The sequence below is a fragment of the Felis catus genome, chromosome B4, assembly GCF_018350175.1.
Source record: "Felis catus isolate Fca126 chromosome B4, F.catus_Fca126_mat1.0, whole genome shotgun sequence".
NCBI lineage: Eukaryota > Metazoa > Chordata > Mammalia > Carnivora > Felidae > Felis > Felis catus.
This window is the reverse complement of record NC_058374.1, coordinates 94,143,833-94,162,982: the sequence shown is the minus strand read 5'-3', so window position 1 is coordinate 94,162,982 and position 19,150 is coordinate 94,143,833. Positions and strand designations below refer to the sequence as shown.

At 38.8% G+C, this 19,150-nt stretch overlaps 1 protein-coding gene across 6 annotated transcripts in view; it reads right to left on the bottom strand.

Annotated features, from left to right (window-relative positions):
• YEATS4 (YEATS domain containing 4) overlaps positions 1–19,150 on the bottom strand; it is a 75,846-nt gene extending 56,696 nt beyond the window's left edge. For 2 of the 6 annotated variants that reach the window (XM_023257224.2, XR_006600863.1), the window contains exons 1-6: positions 18,852–19,150; positions 16,037–16,156; positions 14,888–14,954; positions 14,687–14,781; positions 9,685–9,777; positions 9,510–9,597 (exon numbers count right to left, since the gene is read on the bottom strand). In XM_023257224.2, coding sequence (XP_023112992.1) covers positions 9,510–9,597; positions 9,685–9,777; positions 14,687–14,781; positions 14,888–14,954; positions 16,037–16,156; positions 18,852–18,902 — 514 coding nt within the window. In that variant the 5' untranslated portion in view covers positions 18,903–19,150. The remainder of the gene's footprint in view (positions 1–9,509; positions 9,598–9,684; positions 9,778–14,686; positions 14,782–14,887; positions 14,955–16,036; positions 16,157–18,851) is intronic. The other 4 variants (XM_045062059.1, XM_045062058.1, XM_023257225.2 and 1 more) reach the window with 3 other exon arrangements.

Here is a 19,150-nt window from a genome sequence, read left to right as displayed (position 1 = left end):
ATTTATAATTTTTAATGTTTATTTAATTTTGAAAGAGAGAGAGACAGAGCACGAGTGGGGGAGGGGCAGAGAGGGAGACACAGAATCCGAAGCAGGCTCCAGGCTCTGAGCTGTCAGCAGAGCCCAATATGTGGCTCGAACCCATGAAGAGACCATGACCTGAGCTGAAGTTAGCCGCTTAACTCACAGAGTCACCCAGGTGAATACATCCACTTAAATATTCCATTTGGATAGTGTAGTCTTATGCTTTACAAAGAAAAATGCCTACTTTCATCCAACATTTCCATCTTGTGGGCATTTCAGGTAATTGCTGCTGATGGCTATTAAAGCGTAGCTGTGCTTTTGATAAGATATCACTGACTGGAAGCAGCACGGTTTGGAAAACCAGGGCAAAAAAGCCCTGTGAAATCAGAAAGACTTCGGTTCGAATATAACCTTGGCCCCTTATTGGTTAAATGCTGATATCACGTAAGTCTCCCTCAATCTGTTTTCTATTTGGTACAGTTAAAACTGTATTTCTCAGAGGATTTCTGAAAATTAAGTAATAAATGTAAATCACCTAGCACATTAAAAGCATGCAGTAATATTTCTTTATTTTACTCCTGGCTGGGGACTTTCTTTTTGTGATACATTTTGTAATACACATAAAATTTTATATTGGCAAAACAATCCTTACTTTCTTTGTGATTTCTTTCATTGCTTTTATTTTTAAAATTGATTTTGAAAATAGTAGTACCTACACATGATACAAAATAAAAAGGCTGAAAAATGTAGATGATGAAAAAAGGTCTCCTTTCACTCCCTCCCACACCAATTCCACACTGATTATTCCCGGAGAAAATCAGTTGTAGGTTTCTTTGGTATATTTCCAGAAATAATTTGTTCATAGACAAGCACACACCTAAGTGATTTCTTCTCCTCACTACCAAACAAGTAGTATCAGACTATATATGCACTGCTCTGCACCTTGCTGTTTCACTTAATATTACATCTGAAAGCCTATTCTATATCTTAGAGCTGTCTTATTCTCTGAAAGGCTGTAGACGACCTCACTAAATGGACATACATAATTTATCTGTCCCCTTTGATATGCAGGGTATTTCCATTTTTTCTTTTACAATGGTAAAATGTATGCTGTGCATAATCATTTCAGTATACTTGTGATATAACCAGTACACCTGCAGGATAAATTCCTGTTAAGTATCATTGTTGGGGCAAAGAATACACGTACTTGTAACTTTGAAGGAATGCCAAGTGACTCTTTTCTATTAATTTATGGGGTGCCTGGGTGGCTCAGTTGAGAGTCCGACTTTGGCTCAAGTCATGATCTCACAGTTCGTGAGTTCGAGCCTTGCATCAGACTCTGTGCTGACAGCCTGGAGCCTGCTTCAGATTCTGTGTCTCTCTCTCTCTGTCCCTCCCCCACTCACACTCTGTCTCAAAACCAAATAAACATTTAAAAAAAAGGTTCTATCAATTTACAATCCCACTAGCATTGTATGTCTGTTTCCCTACTGTTTCAACTTTTTGGTCTCAGTTACTCTGAAAGGTTAAAAATGGTATTTCAGAGTAATTTTAGTTTGTATTTCTCTTTTACCACTAAGGCTGACCACTAATCTCCCTCTTCCTTTTTATGAATTATGTTTTACCTTTGCTAATTTTTCTATCACATTACTGGCCTTTTTAAAAAATTGAGGTATAACTGACATGTTAGTATGAGGTGTAGAACATAATGATTTCACATTTGTATACGCCGCAAAATGATCATCACAGTAAATCTGGTTAACATCTGTCACCATAGTTACAAAAAATTTCTTTCCTGTGATAACTTTTAAGATCTCTTAGCAACTTTCAAATATGCAATACAATATTGCTAACTACAGTTTCCGTGCTGTACATTACATCCCCATGACTTTATTTTGTAACTGGAAGTTTGTGCCTTTTCACCCATGCAGCCATTTCACCAACCTCCTACTCTTGACTCCAACAACCACCAATTCATTCTCCACATCTATGAGCTTAGTTTTTGTTTTTTAATTCCATATATGAGATCATTTGGCATTTGTCTTTCTCTAACTTATTTCACTTAGCATAATGTCCTCAAGGTCCTTCCATGTTGTCACAAAAATGGCAAGATTTCCTTTTTTTTTTTTTACGGTTGAATAATATTCCACTGTATATATATTCCGCTGTGTATACGTTTGCTTTATCTACTCATTCATCAATAGACACTTCGGTTGGTTATTGTAAACAGTATCTTGGCTACTGTAAATAATGCTGCAAAGAACATGGGGCTGTTTCTGTTTTTGTCATATAAATATCCAGACGTGGAATTGTTGGATCATATAATAGCTCTATTTTTAATTTTTTGATGAATTTCCATACTGTTTTCTGGAGTGGCTGCACCAATTTACATTCCCACCAACAGTGCATCAGGGTTCCCTTTTCTCCATGTCCTCACCAACACTTGTTATTTGTCTTTTTGATTCTAGCCATTCTAGCAGATGTGAGGTGGTATCTTATCGTAATTTTAAGTTGCATTTCCCTGATGAGTGATATTGAGCACCTTTTCATGTGCCTGTTGGCCATCTGTATGTCTTCTTTGGAAAACTATTCAGATCTTCTGCTCATTTTTAAATTGGATTGTTTGCTTTTTTTTTTTTGCTATCAAGTTGCAGGAGTTCTTTATGTTTTTGGATATGAACCCCTTATCAGATACATCATTTGTAAATACCTTCTGTCGTTCATTATGTTGCCTTTTCATTTTGTTAATGCTTCCCTTTGCTGTGCAGAAGCTTTTTAGTTATTGGCCTTTCTTACTGATGTGCAGGAGTTTGTTATACTTTAAAGAAACTAGTCATTTGTGATACGAATACAGTATTTTTCATGGCTTGTCTGTCTTTAGACTTAGAGTGTTTTACTATGCAAAAATTTTTCTCTCCTTGCTCCCTCTCTCTCCACATCAGTTATAAAATGTATACTGAGTGGAAGGCACTTTGTTAGATGCTGAGGTAGAGGAAGAAAATAGACCAGAAAGAAAAATGAATTACAGTGTCATAGGGAGCTATGAGAGCAGACTGGATTCATACCAACATGAAAGGGTGTGTGTGTGTGTGTGTGTGTGTGTGTGTGTGTGTGTGTGTGTGTGTGTATCAAGGAAGGCTTCTTGGCAGCAGTAAAATCTGAACTGAGTTTTAAAGAATGAGAAAGGAATCAGATGGAAGAAGCGGACACTGCAGGCCCTGGAAACAGCACATATAGATTTGGGAAGCAATAAGAAGTCCTGTACAAACGGCAGCAGACAGTTTTAAATGTAGTCAGGAAGACCTGATCCGACTCCTCTGTCAAAAGGACAGCATTCACTGTAATATAGATTCTTGTTGTTTGGCTTATTACACTTTATTTTTTGACAAATCGTAAGACTGCAAAGGGCATGATATATTTGGAAGAAGACCTGGGCTAATTAACAATGAGATCATAAAGGAAAAAATTCAAAAACTGCTTTTAGCTTGTTTCAGTTTTCTGCTTCCTATATATTAAATGATCATATAAAAAAAATGTTTGTTTTGGGGCACCAGGTGGCTCAGTCAGTTAAACATCCGACTCTTGGTTTCAGCTCAGGTCATGATCTCACAGTTTATGAATTCAAGCCCCACATTGGGTTCTGTGCTGACAGTGCAGAGCCTGCTTGGCATTCTCTCTCTCTCTCTCTCTCTCTCTCTCTCTCTCTCTCTCTCTCTCTCTTACTCTCTCTCTCTCTCTCTGTCCCTCCTCTGCTCGCGCACTCTCTCTCAAAACAAAGAAAACAATTTTTAAAAACTTATTTTAAATTACCAAATTAAGCCTCAATTTGGAGGAAATCAATCCAAAGAGGAATTATTTTTGCCAAGTCATATAATTTACTAGTTAGTAGAAGCACAAACTATGAGGCTTTTACACAGAGACAGAACAGTTTATCAACAGAAAAGAAAGACAACATGGACGCGGGTTAAATCCTGGCTTCACTGGGTGATTTGGGACAAGTCATCAAGTCTCTCTATGATCTAGGGCCTTAACTCACAAAATGGGGCTAATAGTACCTTCCTCCTAGGGTTGTTAGAGGTATTCAAGAAGTTCAGAAATGTAAAGCACTTATCTAGTACACAGTAAGCTCTTATCACATGCGCACTATCGTTTTAATGATTCCTTACAGAAGTGATTAATAGCCAGATCACTGTACTTAAGCAATTTTCTATAAACTTATTGATGTAAATAGGTTCATAAACTTTTAATATGCAGGGCGTCTGGGTGGCTCAGTAAGTTGAGGGTCCCACTTTGGCTCAGGTCATGATCTCACAGTTCGTGAGTTCGAACCTTGCATCGGGGTCTGTGCTGACAGCTCAGAGCCTGGAGCCTGCTTCAGATTCTGTGTCCCCCCTTCTCTCTGTCCCTTCCCCACTCACGCTCTCTCTCTGCCTCTCAAAAATAAAGAAATGTGATAAAAAGAAAATTACAAACTTTTGTAACATGCAACCTCTACTCTGAGTATTACTCTATCTAAATACATTGCTAAGTTTTTTGAGCCTAAGTTGTGAAGACTGCCTAGGATGAAGTTCAGGCTCCACCACTAACTAGCCATGTAAACTTGGGCAAGTTTCTTAAACTCCCTGTGCCTCCCTCTTCCAAGTGGATTACCTAAAATGTTATTGTAGATTTAAATGAGTTTATACATTTACAGATTTAGATGAGTAAAAACAGTAAGCATTTAATAGCTCTGATTATTTTATTATAACCAAATATTGGGTGTTATGCCCTCAAATTGGTAAAAGTGTACATATCTCTTTTATGTCTTCGATTAAGATTCCAAAATTGCTTTCCTAAAAAGGCTAAACAATTCATGAGAATGCAAGGTTCACCAAATCCTTAACATGTACTACTATTAAAGATTCCTTTTGCTAATTTGATACAAATATGGCAACCCACTAATGTTTGGCTTGCATTTTTAAAATTACTAGCAGGGCCAATATTTTCACACTCTATTCTCTAGCCATCTCTTCTTTCATCTGTCTGCCCATGGCTTTTGTCTATTTGTCAATTGAAGTTCAAAAATTTTTTCTACGTTATCGAGTTCAGGGTTTTAAAGCTATGAATCCCTTGCCATATTTTCCACAAATTTATTTTTTTTCATCCTTCTGAAATGTAAAGTTAAATATATTTTACAAAGCCAAGTCTGCCTTTCTTTTCATGTAATTTCTTCTAATGTGATTTCTTCTCATACCACAAATTTAGCAAGTCTTCCTAACCAGGACAGAAAGTCACTTCTCTAATTTTTTAAATGACAGGTTGCTTGACTTAAAAAAAAAAAAAAAAAATTTACTACATTTAATTAAACTGGAATTTGTTTTGTAAATGCTACGAGCAAAGATCTAAATTAAGTTTTCCTTCCAAAAGCTTAACAGTTGTGCCAATATCATTTATGGAATTAGATACTATTAAGAAAATAAACTGAATATAAAACATATAATTTACTGATAAAAACTTCCCAAGGTTATACAACTCCATACCATAAGCTTTAACACATCAAAGTCCTTTTTATAAAACACGTTATCAGTACTACCTAGTATACACACCTGAATTAATATTAGTTTGTTGAAAATACAAAAATGTGGGCACTTGGGTCATTATTTTTTTAGTTTGTTTATTTATTTTGAGAGAGAGTGAGCTGGGGAGAGGCAGAGAGACAGGGAGGGAGAGACAGGGAGGGAGAGACAGAGGGAGAGAGAGAGAATCCCAAGAAGGCTCCATGCTGTCAGTGCAGAGCCCAATGTGGGGCTCGAACCCACGAACTGCGAGACCATGACCTAAGCCCAAATCAAGAGTCAGGCACTCAACTAACTGAGCCAACCAGGTGCCCCTACGGGCATTTGAATTTTAAAAGAGAAGTTTACTCTTATGAATTGGTCACATTTCCATAGTATAGGAGAAAGATCTACAATGAAGAGGAAATGACCAATACAAAATAGCCTATCAATAGTGCTTTTTACCTTCTAAAAGTGATCATATACGTATGTTCTATGTTTATAACAAAGTAGTCCAGGTAAATGTTCTTGCAGATGTAAAAAATAAAGCATAAAAATTTTTTAAATCAGTGTGATTTAAAATTTTATTTATTTAAAAAAAAATTTTTTTTTTCAACGTTTATTTATTTTTGAGACAGAGAGAGACAGAGCATGAATGGGGGAGGGGCAGAGAGAGAGGGAGACACAGAATCGGAAGCAGGCTCCAGGCTCTGAGCCATCAGCCCAGAGCCCGACGCGGGGCTCGAACTCACAGACCGCGAGATCGTGACCTGAGCTGAAGTCGGACACTCAACCGACTGAGCCACCCAGGCGCCCATGATTTAAAATTTTAAGTGACTACCGAGTTGCAAAATTGTAATTAGTATTCAGCTCTTGTAACTCCTAGTCACAGGTTTCATGGAAATACAAACAAAACAACCATTAGCAGTTAAACCGCAACCCCCTTCTCTCCTGCATTCTCATCCCCCACTCCCTCTTTTATTGCGTTCACCTCTTGTGGCCTACAATATACTGGCTTATTTCCCCCCTGATATTGCACCCCCTCCCCCCCTCTTGACCCCATATCCTGCTTCTGCTACCACTTCCAAGGCTACTACTTCCCTTTATAGCCAAGCTCCAAGACAGTTGCCCCCAGCGCCTGTCTCCATCTCCATTTCTCTCATTCTCTTTTGATCCATTTCAGTTGATCTTCTGTCCTTACCATTCCCCTTCCATTGCTCCTCCTAAGGTCATCAAGAACTTCTACTAGCCCGTTTCTCGGCTCTTATCTTACTTGATCTATCAGCATTGGACCACTATCAGTATCGGTTCTGGCAGTATTGGACAGAGCTAATGACTATTTCCTGATACACTGTCTTCACCTGACTTTACATTATATGCACCTTGTTTTTCTCCATACTCACTGCTATTTCTTAATTTCATTTGCTGGTCATCTCCTTAATCTCTAAATGTTGGTGCCCATGGCTCAGTCCTTAGACCTCTTTTTTTATCTTCACTCACTCCTTTGATACTAGTTGGTCTTAAAATTTATAAATCCATCCATATACTAACTTCCAAATGTGTATCTTTAGCTTAGACCTCTCCTTAAATACTAGACTTGTGGGTGCAATTCCCTTACCAGCATTTCCACTTTGATGTCTTAACACGCATCCCACATTCAACATGTCCACAACAGCACTTCTAATCTTTCTGCCAAGGCCTGCCCCTCCCAGATTTCCCCACCTCTATGAAAAGCAACGATGTTTTTTTTTGGCTCCTTGGGCCCAAAACCTTAAGAGTTATTCTGTCTGTCTACTTCTCTCACATCTTATTCTTAAAACCATCAAAAAATCCTATTGTATCTATCTTCAAAATAAATCAAAACCTGACACCCTCTCAGCACTTCCACTGCTATTACTCTGGTACCACCTACCACTCTATCATATCTGGAATACTGGAACAGCCTCCTAACTATTCTCTCTGCCACTATACTTTTTGCTTTATGTGTGTTTTCAACACAGCAGCCAGGGTGATTGATCTTTTAAAATGTTTTATAATGTCACTTCTGTTACAAAACCCACAAACAACTTCACATTTCCTTCTGTTTAATTAATACTGTAAAGTACTTGCGGCTACCCTCAAGTCCCTAAATGACTTGGCCCCTTATTAACTTTTCTGGTCTCACCTCCCCCTTCTTGTCCCTTTATTCACTCTACTCCAGTCACACTGGCCTACTCAGATATGCCAGGCATGCTCTTACCTTAGGGTTTTTGCCCTTCTTGCTCCCCTGACACTTAACATTCTTCCCTCAGATAAGAATGGTTCACTTCTGGGACACCTGGGTGGCTCAGTCAGTTAAGTGTCCAACTTCGGCTCAGGTCATGACCTCATGGTTCGTGGGTTGAAGCCCTGTGTAAGGCTCTGTGCTAACCTCTCTGAGCCTGGAGTCTGCTTCGGATTCTGTGTCTCCCTCTCTCTCTCTGCCCCTCCCCTGCTTGCTCTCTGTCTCTCTCTCGGGGGAAAAAAAAAATCATTAAAAAAAAAAAAGAATGGTTCACTTCCTTACTCCTTTAGGTATCTGTTCAAATGCCACAAACTCAGGGAGCATTCTCTGACCTGATATTTAAAACTTCAACTATCTCCTCCTACCAAAGGTGTTCCCTCCCCTACTTTATTTTTATCCATATCACCTAATCACTATCTTACACTTTGTTGTTCTATTTATTTAATATCTGCCTTTCTTTTACTAGAATGTAAGCTTCATGACAGCAAGGATTTTGTCTGGTTTGGATACTGCTCTATCTTCAGAACCGAAGACAATGCCTGGCATATAACTGGGGCTCAATATATACTAGAAGCAAATGAATGGAAGATCAAAGGAACAACTGAATGAATGGTGACATAAATGTTAACACAAGGATGGCAAATAGGTTTCACGTTGAGTGCCAAGTGCAAATGCTTGGCAGTAGCTGCACTAAGTGATGTGTAAGGGATTCTAAGGCCATGTTAGCTTAGAGGGAAAATACAACATGACTGATTATCAGTATGTCATTCTAGTACCTACCACCCCAGCATTAATTCAGATTAATAGGGCTTGATCTCACAAACCATGAGACCATGACCTGAGCCAAAATCAAGATTTAGAGACTCAACCAACTGAGCTACCCAGGCACCCCATAGTATACTTTACTATATTACATGGAATAAAATACATATAAATATACAAAATATGTGTGGACTGTTTACCCATAAAGCTTCCCGTCAACAGCAGGCTATTGGTAGTTAAGTGTTTGGTAAGTGAAAAGTTGTACACAGATTTCTGACCGTTGGGAGGTAGGGATGGGAGGGAGGGTGGTTGGCAACCCTAACCCCCGCGTTGTTCAAGAGTCAACTCTAATTGTGTTCTGCAAGGTTCTTCACACAGATTTTATTAGCAAAGACTAATAAACAGGAAATGACTGAGTAACAGATTAAGCAAAATTAGTGAAAAGCTATGCTTAAAAGTAATGAGAATAAAAGACAGTATTTCAAAGAATGTGAGAGGCCGTTTACCCTTCTGAAAGTAAGCCTACTTTGGAAACAATTTTTTGTTTTGTTTTGTTTTTTGAGAAAGAGAGAGAGTGCACAAGCAGGGGAGGGGGCAGAGGGAGAGACAGGGAGAACCTCAAGCAGGCTCCATACTCAGTGTGGAGCCCGATGCAGGGTTCTATCCCACAAGCCAGGAATCATGACCTGAGCTGAAATCAAGAGTCGAATGCTCAACCAACTGAGCTACCCAGGCACCCTTACTCTGAGAACAATTTAAAACATCCTTCTTAGATAGATGTTCTATAGTAATACATTTTTTTTTAACTCCTAAGAATTTTACCTTTATATATCATTAGACAAAAATTTAATACTTACTAATCATAATCTTTTTACCATTATAGAATACATTATTTTTCAGAATAATTATGAACTCATGGCACTTACATTCTGTTTCATGCTTATAGGCTCCTAACGTTAGCTGGCGAGATGTTGTTAATAATTGTTGCATCATTGCTGTTGGGTCTTGAAATATCTAACGGGATAGAATGAAAAAGACCAATAACTTCAAAGTTCTACAACTTAAAATGCTTTTAAAATTCTCATTATAAAATCCTCTTACCATTTCATCATAGAACTCTGAAACCACTGTCTTTTTTCCCAGCATTGCATTGGTGTCTGACTGAAACAGCTTTAATAAATGATAGAGGGTCACCTGTGAAATAAAAATAGATGTCACACCTGTGCAATGATTTTCATCATCGTGAGACATGATTTCTGTAACTGAATTAGAGACTGACATTAGCCAACATGTCAAATTCAGGATTGTATCTCAACTACAACTTACTGTGTGGCAAATCACTCAAACTCTGTATCTTATTTTCCTATTAGGTATCATTATTCATCCACATCGACTAAACATGAATGCTTTGAAGAGAGTAAGTATGGATGTTACAAAGCATCTCTACGAAATGACTACATAGAAAAACAATATAAAATACAGCTATAGAAATTAAACTGGAAAATCATTAAGATATGAATTCTTTTATTTACACAGGTAAAACTAGATCAATTTTGACAGCTATTCTGTGAAGATTAAAGTCTACAAATTTACAGGGGGAGGGAAGATTTTATACTTTCAAAATAAATAACCAATACTAAAATGCTCAGTGAATGCAAAATATTTCTTCGGAGATCTATTATTACATAAATAACATAATAAATAAAAGTCAATGATAATTTACTTCTATAGGAGCAACAGGTCTTCAAAATACCTAAGAACAGGTATAATAGGACATCAAAGGAAAAGCTTTGCACCATAATGTGTAATTACTTGAACAAAATAAAACCTAGGTAGCAAAACAGCAGAATTGATGTTATAGAAACCAATTCAGAGGCCTCAAAGAATTTTCTGAAAGGTTAGCTAAAATCGTTATAAGGAACATGTATGATATACCATACTTAATCTTTTTTTTTTTTTCCATTTGAGAGAAAGAGAGCATGACAGCAGAGGAGAGGAGCAGAAGTGAGGAGGGAGAGATAAAATCTCAAGCAGACTCCACACTGAGTGTGGAGTCCAATGCGAGGCTCAGTCCCACGACCCTGGGACAAAATCAAGAGTCAAATTCAACTGACTAAGCCAGCCAGGGGCCCCTATACACCATATTTAAAGCAGATAATTTAACAATTTCTGGAGTAGACAGAAGGAAGAGGAGACTACGTGAGTGGATTAACCAGAACAGAAAAACTCACAACATGAAAACTTACGGCAAAAAACAGCAGCAGAGGTCAGAGCCAGCACTCCCAGTGGAACCCCAGGGAGGCTCCAAGCCCAAAGTCGGCAGCTATAGAAATCAAGAATGCTGTGTGGTGGCAAGGCCTGTTACCCTTCCCTTCTCCCATCACTCAAAGACAAGAGAGCATATCCTCCTGTGAAACTTACAATTTTTCACCCAAACAATCAAATATGAAGCAAAAATAAAGATATTTTCAGGCAGCAATGGTTCAAAGGTTCATTACTCAGGCATCCTTTCTGAAATAATTCCTCCAGCAAAACAAAAAAAGAAGCCTGGAATGATGAAGAAAAAGAACCATCTGTCATCACATGAGGAGGTGATAGTATTACCTAAAATTGAAAAATCAGGAGCACCTGGGTGGCTCAGTCAGTTAAGTGTCCAACTCTTGATTCAGCTCAGGTAGTGATCTCCCAGTTTGTGAGATCGAGCCCTGCATCAGGCTCCGCTGACAACATGGGGCCTACTTGGGATTCTCTCTCCCTCTCTCTGCCCTTCCCCCACTCACCTGCACATGCTCTCTCTCAAAATAAAACAAAAAAATAAAATTGAAAAATCAAACAGATTGAAATATAGGAGATGCATGGAGTAATTTCTAGAGAACTGAAAAGAATCACTGTGGTTCTTCTTGGGAAGGGGCCAGAGAAGGGAGAAAGAAAATGTTATGAGTTAAATTGTGACCCTGCCAAAAGATATGCTGAAGTCCTAACCCTTAGTACTAGTAAATGTGACCTTACTTGGAAATAGGGTCTTTGCAGGTGTAATCAAGTTAAGATAGAGTGGTTAGGCTCTAATCCAGTATGACTGGTGTCCTCGTAAGAAGAGAAGACACACAGAGACAAGGAGAGATAGGGGCCAGGTGACAATGGAGGCACAGATTAGAGTTATACTGCCAAAACCAAGAAACACCTGGGGCTACCTGGAACTAGAAGAGGTAAGAAAGGATCCTCCTTCTCTTGAGGTTTTGGAGAGAGCATGGCCAACACCTTGATTTTGGACTTCTAGCCTCCAGAACCGTGAGAATAAACATCTGCTGTTTTCGGCCACTCAGTTTGTAGTCCTTAAATTTTTTTTTTTTAATGTTTTATTTATTTTTGAGACAGAGACAGAGCATGGGTAGGGGAGAGGCAGAGAGAGAGGGAGACACAGAATCCGAAGCAGCCTCCAGGCTCCGAGCTGTCAGCACGGAGACCGATGCAGGGCTCAAACTCACAAACCGTGAGATCATGACCTGAACCAAAGTCGGATGCCCAACTGACTGAGCCACCCAGGCGCCCCAGTCTGTGGTCCTTTATTATGGCAATCCTAAGAAACTGATACAGGAGACTTGTATTTTTTTAGAGTATTTTTTAAAACCGTGTGCACGTTTTACTCTTATAATTTAAGAGAAATTTAAAACTGCATCATAAAACTGTCCTTCCTTAAATTTATTATTCAGATTCCCAAAAGCATTCATGCAGATATAGGCAACGAAAAACATAAAGATAGATGTGTCTAATTTTGAAGGATGTTTGAAGATTCTTAGAGCAATGGAAATGCCTATACTAGCTATGAAGATAATTCTAGGAATAAAAACCCAATTTTAGCATTCTGCTTTTAGGAATAACCATTCCTTTTATAATGGCTTAATCTACTAATAGGTTATTGGGTAACAGGAATTAGTCACAAGTTACTTAGGTCTTTCTTCTATATTTTAAATAAACCTTCATGACTTATTTTAAAGAGCGAACAATTAAAAAAGTATAAAGGCTTCATTGTACTAAAAGAAAATGATGGGCACCTAGTTGGCTCAGTCGGTTAAGCATCCGACTTCAGCTTGGGTGATGATCTCACAGTTTGTGAGTTTGAGACCCACGTTGGGCTCTGTGCTACCAGCTCAGAGCCTGGAGCCTGCTTCAGATTCTGTGTCTTCCTCTTTCTCTGTCCTTCCCCCAGTCATGCTCGGTCTCTCTCAAAAATAAACAAACATTAAAAAAAAAAAAAAAGATGACAATAGTTTTTGGGTAATAAACTTCAGGCCTATGTAGATCTATATGGAAATTTATTCAATAAGTTCATCACTGCAGAAGTGTCATAACCACTCTTTCCAAGACTGGACTTTGAATGTTGTCTCATACTGAAGTTATATGATACCATGATTTCTTTCAGAGATGTATTTTCCAATTGAGAGTGGTGGGTGAGACAGTTGAAGAACAGACAAGGCAGCACATTCTCAAAGTAAAAATGAATTCAAAGCAATCTTACAAAGTTAAAAAGAGTTTCTGCTATAGTAGCATTATTGATTTCTTCTCCTCTCTCAATATCTGCTGCATTTCTGTGCTCTATTCTCCCTAATAGACTATTTTCATTAAGGACAAGAACAGTATCTCATCTTTGTATCTGACCCCTAGAACAATATCTTGACAAATAATGGATATTTAATAATTTCTTGCCAAGTAGAATATAATGTCTTTTGAAAGTATTCTATTCTAAGAAGGACAAAAGAATGATAGGAGATCTGGAAACCTTATCACATGGAAAGTATTTAAATAAGCTATAGATGTTATTCAGGAGAAAAGAAAACAAACGTATGAACAGTTATCAGTAAAAAGTTCAAGGAAGCTTGCCATAAACTGGAGCTTTCTTACATTTAGAACTACCTAGATCTGAATAGGATGTTTCACTTAATGACAAAAGTCAAGAGTCTGTCTACTGGAGACAACAAGCCCAAACAAGACTCTCATTTGAAAGACTGCCTAAAGAAATTCCTACGCAGGAAGAGTATGGCCTATATTATGGATCCTAAATCTTACTGTGCACCAAGATCACCTGGGTACTGGCCCCCTCTCCAAACCTACTAAATCAGACTTTCCAGGGGATGGGGCCTAGGAGTCCAAATTTTTAACAAACAACTCCAGTATCTCTGGTGCAGTCCATTAGGAACTAATTCTCTGAACTATAGGCCCAGGTCATAGCTCCTTTAGAAGCACATACACTTCTAAAAATGTAATCTGATAATTAAAGTGTAAATGTTTGGTGCTAAAGGAATGCACTGAATCTAACAAGATGAAAATTAACGGTGATGACCTGAAACTAGAGTTAAGCACCAGTCATGCATATGTGGAATGAGGGAGCCATAACTGAGTTGTGACCCTATAGGTTTACAAACAAAACAAGCTGAGTGGACTTAGTCAAAAAAAAAAAAAAAAGAAAAAGAAAAAAGGGGGGGTCACGGAAAGAATATGGCTTGATCTCTGAACCTCAGTATCCTCATCTCTAAAATGACGGTATCACCAACCTCACAAAATTGCTGAGGAATCAAAGTGAAAGCTTTGAGGGACATTTTACATTATCAAGCAACAATGTGATAAGAAGAGATCAAAAGATGAAAAAGTCAGTGGTTATAAATAAAAATTCATGAATAAAATATAAAGTAAAGCTGCTAGTATGGACAGCAACTTGAAAAAACAAAAAGACTATTGCTAGGGCTTTTAACTATAAAAAGTGGGTATTCTCATTCTTGACAGCAGTTGGACTCATCTTGTTTATTGCTAATAACCAAATAATATTAATGAATTTTAAACTTTTTTTTGTTCTAGTAATCACACAATCCCATGACTTCTTTCTGAGAAATGTTCACATTATATCCCATCTTTCTATACTTGAAAAATTAAAGTTTTGAAAGGCACTTCCCATGAAAAATCTTAACTCAAGGCAAAATATACTATGCGATAAGCTTACATAAAGTGTATCTGAATAAAAATGTCAATATATAACAAACTATTCAAGTATTGTCACATTTTCACAATTAGAAAAATCTATTTTATGGTTGCAAAGATTATCATTACTCACAGGTCTTTCATTAGGATCAATGAAAAATATTTTGATGATTATTTCAAATTCACCCCATCCTGTTTCAGTAATTTCATATGGAGGCTTAGTAACAACTGAAAGGAGAGAAAAAAATAATTATAAAATATTTTTAAATTTGTATATTATGAATAAAAAATCTTTTTAAATTTGTACATTATGAATAAAAAAACTGTACTGTACCTCTTAAAGGATTGCCATAGCTTTCATGTAATTTAAATTGGATTTTCTTCACATATGCTGACATATCCTAAAATACAGAGGAATTAATTAGTTCTGCCATCTATGTATAAAAACTGACAGAATATGTATGTAGTCATTGAAGGTTTTTTTTTTAATAACAGCTTTATCAAGATATTCACATACCACGTAATTCACCCACTTAAAGTAACTATTCAATGGCTTTTAGAATATTCAGAGTTGTACAGCCATCCCCATAATCGATTTTAGAATATTTTTATCACACAAAAAAGAAGCCTCATACCCATTAGCACAAACTCCTAACTCCCTCTTCCTCTCATGCACTGGCAACCACCAATCTATTTCTGTGTCTATGGATTTGCCTCTTCCGGACATTTTATAAAATGGTATCATCCAGTATGTGGCTTTTGGTCTGGCGTCTTTCACTTACCATAACATTTCTAAATTTATTCCATGTGGTAGTAGCATGTATCAGTACTTTCTTTTTGCTGCCTAGTAATATTCCATTGTGTGGATATCCTACATTTTATTCACCCATTCATCGGATGAAAGATATTTGGGTTGTTTCTATTTTTTTTTTGGCTATTAAGAATAACGCTGCTAAAAACATTCATATGAAAGTTTTTGTGCTTTACAGGGTTTTAAATGGAGAAATATTTGTTCAATTAACATCTACTGAATACCTACTATGTACTGACTGCATTCCAGACATTAGATTCAGCAGCAAAACAACATTACCAGCAGCCAGATTATACAGCAGTTTTGCCATTCATCCTTTCTGATGGTCTTTTACCAATTGTTAAAGAATTAAAAAGTATGAACTACTATTCCTGAAACACCTGATTAAATACTAGTCTAACTTAAGATGTGATGATTGGAAGATGTGCTGTGTTTGTAGCATAGTTCTTGTTATCATAACTTAATTTTAGTTACAAAGTTTTGCAAAATTGATTTCTGCTAACAGTTATATGATGACAACTCTCACTTTATTCTTTCAACTTTTTTGGGTTGACATTTCTACAATGGGCCAATTTTATAACCAGGAAGTTACTATAAAATAATATTATAATTTACCTTCAATCAAAAACAAACCATGGCTTCAAAACAGTTATAGGAGAAACAAGTGCCTACCTCATTTCTATACGGTTTGACATACACTGTCCACTGATGGGTGTGCCCATCCTCTTCTCTCTTCTTCCCGAAATATCGAGCAACATTACCATAAACTATTGGTTTAACGATAGTAACCCCCTAAAAGAAAAAATAATTTCAACATCAATTAATATTGTATTATTACCCAAATGTACAGAATAAGAGCTGTGAAAACCTGTTTTAAGGAATGGCAGGTGATCTAAAAACGTAGAGTTTGCTTATAATGTGGATTTCTCTCAAAAAATCAATTTCAGACGATTATTCTCATTTCATATTAACACAAGTAACTAAACACCAGATTAATTATAACGTTCCCGCTTTGAAAATGTCTATTTAAGTCATGTCAAGTACTTGGAGAGGTTTTTCTTTGTTTTTGTTTTGAAGAAAGGCAAAAAGCTATTTACAAACTTGAAAGTGAGCCTCAGGAATTAAGACCACCAGTTTTGACTGCCATCACCTGATGGTAATAATGTCCTGATTTATCAGCTTATAGCAGTGCTTCCCAAAATACAGTACAAATATTAAAGGCAGTTTGGGAGAGGATTTTAGGTAGAATTAGGGCAAACATTGTTCATTTTATTACTTATGTGTTAAGTTCTGAGATGTAAGTACATGTTTCTCGGCACATCTGGTAAGTGTACAAGTGGTGCGTGTTGACAGATTATCATGGAAAGGAGAAACAAAAAATTTCAAGTCAGGACAAAATACCGAATGACATGAAACTTCACATGAAACTTGAGACTAGTTGTTCAACAGTAAGAATGCAACTGACTGTGCAAGTGCAAAATACACCACATGTGAAAAGTGCTATGCCAATGTACTCAACAATTACTAAGAAATGAGGAAGAGCAGCGAACAAATGAAAAAAAACTTTCCATTTTGGCCGGTAATTAACAAAAAAATCCAATCCCTACAAGCCTCAAGTTAGTTCAGAAGAAGGCAAGCAATCTGTATGGGAATTTAAATAGTCACAGGAAGTGCTACTGACACTTGTGGCACAGGTTTAAGGGCTGAACAAATGAGCGTAAGGTGAATAGACAATAGATCCTGTAGCTGTTACCGGAAACTTGCAGATTTCCTCAGTGACGCAGAGGGGGCTCATTTATCAAGACACTTTCTATATGAATGAAATTTATCTAAATTTGAAAAAGATGCCTACAAGACCACATAACAATCATGAAGAATGAGAAATAAATCCTTAATTTTAAGACTCTACGTGACTAACTCACACTCATTTTTGACAGAAAAGCATTTGAGGACTACAAGCCTCAGTTCCACACTGAGCGCAGAGCCTGCCCCAGGGCTCACACCCACCACGGTGAGATCATGACCTGAGCCGAAATCAAGAGGTGGACGCTCCATCAACTGAGCCGCCCTGGTGCCCCCACACTTTTTGAACCTTACATGACCACAAGTAGAGAAAGTTTTTTTAAGTTCTCCAAAAGCCAACGTTTTAAACTTCTGGTAGTACTTTCCTATCAACCCAAAATCTTGTGCAAAAAGCTTGGCTAAATATATATTTATGAAATTTCTGGTACTATGAGTTTTACCTGACCCCCTTCCAATACATTTTGGCAGTTTTTGAAATTTTCCAAGAACTCCTACTTTGCATGTGATATGAAAGCACTGTGTGTAATAGTTGTATGCGCATACAGTTAAAATTATGTGAAAGCAGTAGGACACAGAAAGGGACTCGAAGAAAAGCTAGAGGGACTCGAAGAAAAGCTAGAGTAACTAGATTGGTGCAAACGTGGGTGATTGGTTTTTTAAAGAATCTCCTTTATGCAATAAACCTGAAATCAGAAGGCGTAAACATAGGTGTTCTATCAAGAACCAGTTAGTCCTGCCTTAAAAACTAACGTGCCGGGGCGCCTGGGTGGCGCAGTCGGTTAAGCGTCCGACTTCACCCAGGTCACGATCTCGCGGTCCGGGAGTTTGAGCCCCGCGTCGGGCTCTGGGCTGATGGCTCAGAGCCTGGAGCCTGTTTCCGATTCTGTGTCTCCCTCTCTCTGCCCCTCCCCCGTTCATGCTCTGGCTCTCTCTGTCCCAAAAATAAATAAACGTTGAAAAAAAAAAAAAAAAACTAATGTGCCAGGAGATGCAGGAAGTGGGAGGGAAACGTTTAAGTGTCAAACATCATGTTAGGCTCTACAACAATTAAAAAAAAAAAAAAAGCGAACATTTACTGAATGCTCTCTCCGTGCCAGCCAGTGTTACGTTCTTTGCATGCCTTGATTCATATCTTGGCGGAAGCTGGGGGGCTCTGTGAACACCACGAACTCTGGAAAGCTGCCTCAACTATCCTACCCTGGGGATAGGGCTCTTCGGCGATCACACTTGCATGTGCCCTGTGTGGGGTAAGCCTCCCTAAGGCAGCTGGAGGGACTGCATCAGAGAACCGGGGAAAGCGGTTAGCTACGGGAAGCGCGTAATCCGGCATCTGCCACTGTTACTATCCTCACACTCAGGTGGACGGCACCCCGGTTTACCGGTGCCCGGGGCTGGCAGAAGATGACACCAAGCCCTCCAACTGGCCACTTGCCTCGGCAACAATGTCCAGTTCTCCCCAAACCACTACCGGTTGATTTCTGGAGGGAAGGCGGCCAAACGGTAGTCAAAAGAAACACTTATTTTCCCGCGGCAGCTGTGACTCCCCGTCTGGAAATCGCGGTTCAACCCCGAGCTGAGAAAGAAGGCGCGAGAGGGAAAGCAAACGGGCCCTCCTCACGCTGCGCAGGGAGGAGCCAAGACGGGAGAACCGCTCCCGGAGCGGAGGCGTGGGCCGGGGACTGACCTTCACTCTCCCGCCGGAGTCAGGCCCAAATTCGGCCATTCTCTTGAACATATTGTCCTACAGAAGAAGCCGCCGCCGCCAGGGAAAGAGACCGGGGCCGGCGGGGTAGCCGCTCCCCTCAGAGGCCCCGCTCCTCCCGCGCGGGCTGAGGCGGAAGGTTTCTGGGTAGAGCGAGGGCGAGTCACCGGGGCTCGCGGCGCTGGGGCACAGCAAACTCCTCGCGGCGGGCGGCGTCCCGGAAGGCCGTTTAGCCCCGCGCGGTGTAGCGCCCGATGGAAGGAGGAGCGGCGGCGGCGGCG